This window comes from Branchiostoma floridae, chromosome 4 (assembly GCF_000003815.2).
Source record: "Branchiostoma floridae strain S238N-H82 chromosome 4, Bfl_VNyyK, whole genome shotgun sequence".
Lineage (NCBI taxonomy): Eukaryota > Metazoa > Chordata > Leptocardii > Amphioxiformes > Branchiostomatidae > Branchiostoma > Branchiostoma floridae.
The window spans coordinates 24,334,700-24,343,485 of record NC_049982.1 but is presented as its reverse complement, the minus strand read 5'-3'; the positions used below and the strand labels follow the sequence as shown (position 1 = coordinate 24,343,485).

Genomic DNA, 8,786 nt, shown 5'->3' with positions numbered 1-8,786 from the left:
GCCTTGCGTGATTGCTTACCGAATAACAACGTCCTTGATCAGTGGGTGCCAGTCTGCGGTAGGCTTGAGGTTCTGGTCGTCGAAGAAGTTGGAAACAGACGCCGAATATTGGACTCCACGGAACGCGTTCAGCTGAAAGAACATTTTCCAAAATATGATAAAGTTATGATATCGTTTATTCTACTTATCATATAGGAAGTGTGGCCGAGTGGTTATATGCTCCATTGGAAATCTGCCCTATTCAGCTCAAAGACAGTCCGTTGTAAGAAAAGCCATGTCTACTTTGACCTCCTTGGTTGATAACAATGCGACAACATCAATTAGAAAGAATGTGTATATGTAGCCAAGATTGTTGGCAAAAAATAATTTTGAAAAAAGTCAGTGAAAACTAACCTTGCCGTCACCAACACCAAAGATGAGATCACATGTCCGTGCGGAGTTGGCGATGCGGTTGATGCTGTCATCCAGGGTGTTATCAAACTGTAGGATGTCTCTTAACAAGTACTGGATGAGATGGTGGAGAAAATAGTCACCACAAACTTAGTACATGTATACTAGTTCCATTGATTTCATGATTTAGAGATATACATTATTTATAAAGAGGGGGATAGATAGAGACAGAAGAGGGGTCATCAGTAAGTTCGCGGCCTCACCAAGACACAAAATGCATAACTCTAATTTTATAGAGCATAGTTACATGTATAATGTATGCAGTCTTTCAGGAAATTCTAGCGAAATTCAAATTATTGTGATCATTACGAATTGAAGAAAGTCGTGAAGTGCCTTTCCCAAGGGCACAAAATTGATAGCACATCAACGGATTCGCTAGACCATAGATAATCATATAGTCACTACCATAGCATGTATTACTAATTAATTTATGTCATGTTTACCGTAAATGGCACCCCAAATCTTGACTCGGCTCCAAAAGAGTCATCAGGGAATGAGACGCCGATCTCGGATATGGCCATTTTCTTTTCAGACATGCCTGAAAAGCGAACGAGACAGCGAGTAGTTTGAATTCTTTTACTAAACCGTGATATCAAAAGGTGAATATGATAATTAGTTCAAGCACTTTCTTCTATACATTCTGATCATATAATGGTTTTCAAGAGTGCACTCTTTTTTGTGTAGTTCACGTTCCCTATGCATATAGTGTATGAATCTGTTGTATGAATGTGCAATAACGTTTTCGATCAGCATTGCTATCTAACATTGTGCTTAACATGCTGTGATGTTGAAATCATAGTCATAATGATCCAGCATCATTAAACATCTCAAGGTGGGCAGTTCGTCAGAGAACAGCAGAACCAAACTTAGTGTTTAATTAGGCACACAGAGCACATAGTTTTTCCAGCTGTATATGTTTGGATATTAAAGATGCTTACCAGTGATGGAGCCGATCCAGCCCGTCCAACCCACGTTAGCGAAGGCGTGGCCGTTCCCTTCACCATCGGGATGGTACACCGTGACCTGCGGAAAGTCTTGCAGCGGGCCTGCATGTAAAACAACAAGTCTTGCATGATGCCATTGATAATGATGATGATGCGTCGATGAAGATTAGACATCCAGGTAATAAGAAATGCCAAAAAGCAGTATCCACTATCTACTATCTGAAATGCTGACTGATAGCTAAAATCATATCCAGTTGATTGAGTAACTGCTTTTGGGCAAATGTTGATGATGAAAATGATGATGATAAAAAGAGAAGAAGGATAGTTAGGTACTTGTGTAACCGACACTGGTAAGGTAACCATGACTGCAGGTGCCATTTTGGCAGGCCACTACACAAGTGTCACTTTGTGCGTTTCTTAAATACAGGAATAAGGACTGAATGTGACAACGTTGGTTGTGACACCATTTTTGTCTCTTCAATTGTTGTTACAACGCATTTGGTACCTATTTTGTACATTCAAGCATCTTGTTTACTTGTTTTATTTCGCTCTCTCGCATTAGATTTGGAGTCTGTAGATTCATTAAATTTTCCTACTGTGCCCTAATTAACCCACCTTCCGTTATCCAGTCCAAAGCTCGCATCTGTAGAAGCTCGGTGGCGGGTAACATGGTTCCGTGCGGGAACAGCGCCTCTCCCCAGGCACCGAACATAGAACAGGACCCCTTCCTGTGGGAACAGTAGAATGTCAGGGTTAGAATGGCTGGATACGTACGATTCTCGCTGCTACTTATAGCCGATGTAGGTGGCGCTGCAGCAGCGAGAATTCCGTCCCGGATCCCAAACGTGGCCCAGTTTGTATCCCCCCCTCAGTTTTGACGTCCGTGTACGGAGGTTTTGTTTTCAGTTTGTATGTGCGTTTTTCTCGAGTGTCTGTACTAATTTGAATACAGTAGGAATTGACAAAAAACAGTGTTGCAACAGACTGGTGTGGCGTCGTGTAGCGTACAGGAAGGGTGTTCGGCCCATATCCCTGAGGTTCTGGGTTCGAATCCGTTGATATGCCACCGAACTTGTGTCCTTGTCCTTGGCTCCCTTTACTTCACTCAATGATCATAAGTACCTAGCGTCGACTTGGGCTGTCGTTCGAATACTACGTTAAAAGGATGTTTAGGGATAGCCACACCTCGAGCACATTAAAGAACCCGCTACTCCTATCTTAAAGAGTGGGGTCCTTTCCGGGGTGAGTGAATGTTATATAAAATCAATATTGTCAAAAAAAGCATGTCATGATCTTCACAGAATAAAATGAGTAGACAGGAGAAGGCAACTTACGTTAGTTCTCCAATCATATGAATCCGCAGTACTTTCTGTGAAAGAATGAGAAAAAATCATTTTAGTTTTACAGTAAGCTCTTTTTTACAAAACTGACACACAGTAAGTGTGATCACTGACACACAATGGGTCTCTAACTCTCATGAATCCATACTTAGGAAATGTGAGAGTAGCATGTAAGCAAGAACATTATTCTTTGTAGATTTACCAAGTGGTCAATTCCGTTCAATACCAAGATAAGATTGTAAATGGTGCCTGGTCGTTTCACTGAATACATTTACCGTCAAAGGTTGTGACCAGATACATTATCATTTTGCTTCGTGGAATTAAAACGAAACTATTTTTTGTACCTTAAAATCGATCCCGGCAGCATCAGCCATACCCTTGATTTCTTCAAGAAAATACGCTCCTGAAAAACGGCCATGATTTTATTATCATTACGTTAGAAAAGTCGTTGATTGTGGTGTTGTTTCTTTATCGTCTATAGTCAATGTAATTCCGCCATTGGGTGTAACAAACCAGCCTTTGTATCTGTATCTCTATAGCCGGTATAACCACCCTTCGGCCTAACGGATGAGTTTTGTTTACACTATTGTGGACGTGGCCTCTAGACGACTGTCAGCCAATCAGAGAATCACCAGAACTGTTTCATTTGGGTAAACCTGTGATTCTCTGATTGGCTGACAGCTAGTTAGAGGCCACACCCACAAAAAGTGGAAACCTCAGCCCAGCTTAGCAGAGCCTCCTCAAGGAATACATTGAAAAGACTATGGCACGAGCGAGGCTTTGTGTATGACAATACTTGTATCGCACGCGCCATATATGTGGTATCGTTTGATGATCGTTGCGAACTCAAACCTACCTGAGTACTTTTCCGTGGCCAGGACTTCGAGGTCCAAAGCAACCTCCAGCCTAGAACGATAAATGTAATATTACAGATACATCGTCCCATTATTTTTTTAATGCCGAGGACATATCATCGGAATTTTTTGTGTGTCTTGAAATATCTTTTGGAGCACCAAAACCGTCTCCTCTCAATATAATTAGTTGTGCATACCCAACATTGGCGACGTCATCCAAAAACCACTTCTGAAAAAAGTCAGGTAGGGTACCGTTGATTGCATCCGTCTGAAATGTTCAGAATAGATATAACGTTAACACTTACAGGTTTAGGCCAGGTATATTCATTTTCTCTTTAAGATCACTTCTACTGCGAAAAAATTAAAATGAAGCGTCAAAAAAATACATATCATCAATGTTGTAACTGTCTTCGGAGAGATAAAGAATTATCAGGCCTGGATAGTACCAAGAGCATACTTGACTGTAGCCTTACCACTTGACTCTCCATGTATTCCCACATTCTGTCTATCATGTTCTTGGCTCGCTCCTTCATCAACTCTCCTTGAGCCTGGCCCATCTCTGTCGGGGTTCCTGACACGGTAACAAATAGACACCGTAAGGTTATCGTAAACACACCGTGAGATACCCCGGCGATCCTCGACAGTCCACCGGGACAGATTTCTGGCTTTTGGGCCCGGCCGGGGCTACACACCCTACTGGCACCGGTGCATATGTGACCAAAGCACAAGCCATCTTTAAATCAGTTATACTCTGGCGTTACACTATACGACATATAATTCCAGGGAAGCTTTCGTATATTCACCACGAAAAATAAAATGTATACGTATACGAACAAATATACACAAATAATGTCCACTATTCCCTTTACGTCTTGTGTAGTTTGGTGTCTTCTTCTATCATACTTTTTGTTCCCGATATCTGTCCGGCCGGGCCCCGGTTTGGAAATGTGACGTAGGACTTTAACAGTTCAAGCATTGTGTGAAGTTTCATCTTGATACGACTACGCGAGAGAAAGTTATAAGGATTTAAGCGTTTGAACATTGGCTTCACGCGAGTCACAGGCCTTATACTCAATGTTTGTCATTTGGTCAACCTTCCAGGCCACGTAGATTTCATAATAAATAATAATAAACTTTTTTGCCAAACCTTTTTTTATTTGCACGCTCACATCAGTTTTGGGATGTTCCGAGGGTGTCATCCATAAATAAAACAAACCTATCTAGATATAGTATTCGAGTAGTCTCTTTGTATAATAATATTTACCTTTGCCAGAATGGCTAAGGTTATGTTTTGGGCTTGTGAGTCTGTGTGTGTGTCTGTCTGTCTGTCTGTCTGTGTGTTAACAGCATAACTCAAGAAGTCTTGGATGGATCCCGATGATATTTGGTAGGTGGGTAGGGGTCGGGAAAACGAAGGTCAAGTTTGATAATGGGTCCCCTAGCGACTTGCTAAGGTACTGCAGCAGAACCTCAATTTTTTATATCTCCTGTTCTGGACATGCTGTGATCATGATTTTTGAGTGGTAAATAGCCCTTGAGGCAGAGAGTAATTGCTGTGAGTTTAGGCCCCCTAGCGGCTTTTTTGGAACTGCAGGCGCCGGTTTCTTTTCAAACTTTGGACGAGAATAACTCTACAACGTGTTGATGGATCGTCATGATTTTTGGTATGTAGATAGAATGAGTGATGACTTACATAATGGTATACTAATTATGCAAATCAACAGCTAATTTGCATAATTAATGAGGAAAATTTATAAATCCACTGCATTCCATGATAGGACTTTCAAACGTGTCACATATGTAGCTGGGAAGGAGAGAAATGTTGATAGATGTCAATTATGCAAATTATGGTCTCATTTGCATAATTAATGAGAAAATATGAACATGTTGACGGATCATCATGTTTTTTGGTATGTAGGTAGCGTAAGTGAAGACCTACAGAATGAGATACAAATTATGCAAATCAACAGCTAATTTGCATAATTAATGAGGATATTTTATAAATTCACTACATTCCATGATAGGACTTTAAAACTTGTCACATATGTAGCTGAGAAAGAGAGAAATGTCAATACATATTTATCATGCAAATGATGATCTCATTTGCATAATTAATGAGAAAATATGAACGTGTTGACGGATCGTCATGATTTTTGGCATGTGCATAGCCTAAGTGAAGACTTATATAATGTGATACTTATCATGCAAATTAACAGCTAATTTGCATAATTGATTAGGGAAAGTTCATAAATCCACTGCATTCCATTATAGTACTTTCATCAAAGTTGTCACATATGTAACTGAGAAAGAGGGAAGAGAGTAAGATGTGTATGTAAAGACTTTGAAAGAGAATAAGTCAAGAATGGATCAAAGGATCATCATGATTTTCGGGATGCTGATAGCTTAAGTAACGCTTGATACAATTTGATATCAATTAATTGTAACTTGGGATCTAATTTGCATAATCAATGCCGAAATTTTCTAAACCAACTCTAAGCATATAATTATAAAGAAAATGAAATGAGTAACGCATTTGTCTACAGACATCATTCTACATAACAAACCTGGTTTATTTGGCAAAGGTATGTTTATTACATACAATTCATTGTTACATGCATATTCCTTATCTTGTCTCTACCATGTACTTGCAATTAGCCTACGGGCATGAACTTGCAAATAAACTTTCTTTATCATCAAATTAACGTGGCCTAATGGGACAGCGCGCAGCTTACCCCATAGATGTAGATTCCTTAATAAACAAACAAACAAACATACCCCATAGATGTACGACCTGGATGGTCTCGTCGCCCTCCCCCACCGTGTACAACTTCCCGTTCGTCACGCTCCGGACGAACTTCGGCGGGTCTGCCTGGATGGGGTTGTTGTTCCCTACTGTACGGGGTTCGGGCTGTTCAACAGAAAACAGAATGAAGTTTCTTATGGTCTAATTGACATTTCTGAGCTCATGTATAAATCTAGATAAGGCCTAGGTCCCAATTCCCAACCCGGGGTCCGGCTAGGTAGTTTTCGGAAACGGAAAATATGATATAAAAGACAACAATACACAAAGAACGTAAAAAATCATAATTTGTGTATATTTCTTGGTAGACCCTTTTAGTCTTTGTTTCCACATACATCCCGACCGAAATGGGACCGAAATTTGGAAATGTTGCATGTTTTCTGAACATATGAATTTTATCATGCCGGCAGAATACTAGTAGTGTTGGAAAAAACATACTAGTGTGAGGATTTGCAAATTGCTTCTAACACAAGGCCACAAAGTCGGAGCACGTTACTTTAAAAAAAGGCGGAGCCCAACCCTCTCCTTTCACCACCTTTTACGAGTACCTCCCAACCGAAGTCATGTACCCGGAGCGTTTTTTACATCTGGGCGGAGAGAGGAAAGTCGTGTAAGTGCCTTTCCCAATATGATACGACGTCTAGCCAAAGCGCCAGGAATCGAACACGTGACCTCTCAGTCTCGTGTCCACCAGCTATTTTGACGCCGTTGTTGTATCGGACTTTGCTCTCGAGAACGCATGGGCACGTCACATGGGGAATGATAGTCTCTACCAGCCTCCGGATCGCTGGAAAATCGTAGAAATGGAACAAATAGAGAGGAATATAACCGGCCAGGGGACAGGTCGCGATCTACGGACGATTCGCCGTTCGCGTGCAGTTCCCTGGCCGGTTATATTCCTCTGGCCGGCTTACTCCTCTATTTGTTAAATTTCTACGATTTTTCCAGCGATCCGGAGTCTGGTAGAGACTAGGGGAATGACGCGACCGAGCGGTCATGAAACTCTCAGTTTTTACCGGTATTAAAATGAGTTAAAAACGTCTTGTCAAACACCTTTTCACAATACTTTTTGCATGGAATACGTTGGGAAAAAAACTGACCTAGAATCCATATTAACACAAACAAGTTGATCTTTAATACGAAGCTAAAAATAACACTGCACGTATAGATCTATAAACATTGCAAATGTCATCCTGATAAGGCATATAAGATATTGATATCGTTCCTTGTGAAAATGACAAATTTCTTTTTCAAATGGAAAAAAAATTGAAATGGTCATGAGGTTCTAAAATGACTAGAATTTACTCCCATCGGAATGAGCACGCGGACGTTCCGAGACTAGCAATGTTGTAAACAAGACATGGTGGTCATGGCTGCCGACCACAGTGCAAAGTACATGAGATATAAACGGCCGTTAGCGTTGGTACAATTCGGGTAGTAGTTCGCTCCTATGTTCACTTCTGTTACCTGGATAAGCGACTGTATATAGTGTATAGTAAAAGTCAGCGGTAGAAGAGACTGTATAAAGTGTATGATGAACGTCGGAGCGAACTACTATCCGGACGGTACTCAGGCTGGATGGCCGTTCGACTGCAATCTAAAATTTATCAACCCTATTTAAAGCACTAAGCAGAAAGACCACACCAGGCAACTGACTCTTTGTAATATACGCTTATATAGAGACAGACAGAGAGGGGAGAGAGGAGGAAAGAGAGAGAGAGAGTGAGAGAGAGAGAGAGAGAGAGACTGAAAGAGACCGGGAGAGACTAAGATAGAGTGTCAAAAACTGTGACATACAAGGCAAAGAAATACATTTTCAGGAGCCAAGCGTGTGTCCTTGAGATTGTCCATGGCTTCCCCTGAGACTTACCTTGCCATGACAATAAGCAGCTGAGGTAACTCCAACCAGAACCAGTAGAAGAACGGGCACTGTGAGGACTAGCTTTCCCATGTTGTCCTGTCAGGGGTGCAGCCGCAATGTTCTATTTGTAAGAAGCCTGACAAATAGCGCTCCTAGCGGCCGGTCCGATAGTTACCGCGGGGAGGGAGTTATAAGCCCAAGTAAGCCTTAGGTCACGCTTCCAAACAGGGACCCGGCCGGGCAGCGTTCGGGAGCAAAAAGAATTATATAAAAGACATTAAAATACAAAAAATGTGAAAATAAGATTCAAGGGCATGATGTGTATATTTTTCTAGGTATACAATTTGATTTTTCGTTTCTTAAAACATCCCAGGCCGGGCCCCGGTTTGGAAATGTGACCTAAGCCCAAGCGAGATATACAGTACACAATCCATCCAAGCATTCTCCATGTATCATATAGCGCGTATCTAATTTGAATATTCCCACGACAACCCCACATCTGGTGATCGTCCATATATGTGTACCGTACCTGCTCTG

General features: G+C 41.3%; 1 protein-coding gene across 1 annotated transcript; it reads right to left on the bottom strand.

Moving 5' to 3' along the window:
• Positions 1-119: 119 nt before the first annotated feature.
• LOC118414143 (protein dcd1A-like) lies at positions 120-8,287 on the bottom strand (the record flags this gene model as incomplete). Its single annotated transcript, XM_035817970.1, is given in 12 exon segments — positions 120-132; positions 394-504; positions 894-988; positions 1,389-1,496; positions 2,010-2,122; positions 2,729-2,763; positions 3,079-3,137; positions 3,591-3,640; positions 3,786-3,856; positions 4,062-4,159; positions 6,364-6,496; positions 8,259-8,287. Coding segments are annotated over 12 exon segments (915 nt in total), but the record flags the coding sequence as incomplete, so codon positions are not given.
• Positions 8,288-8,786: the final 499 nt, after the last annotated feature.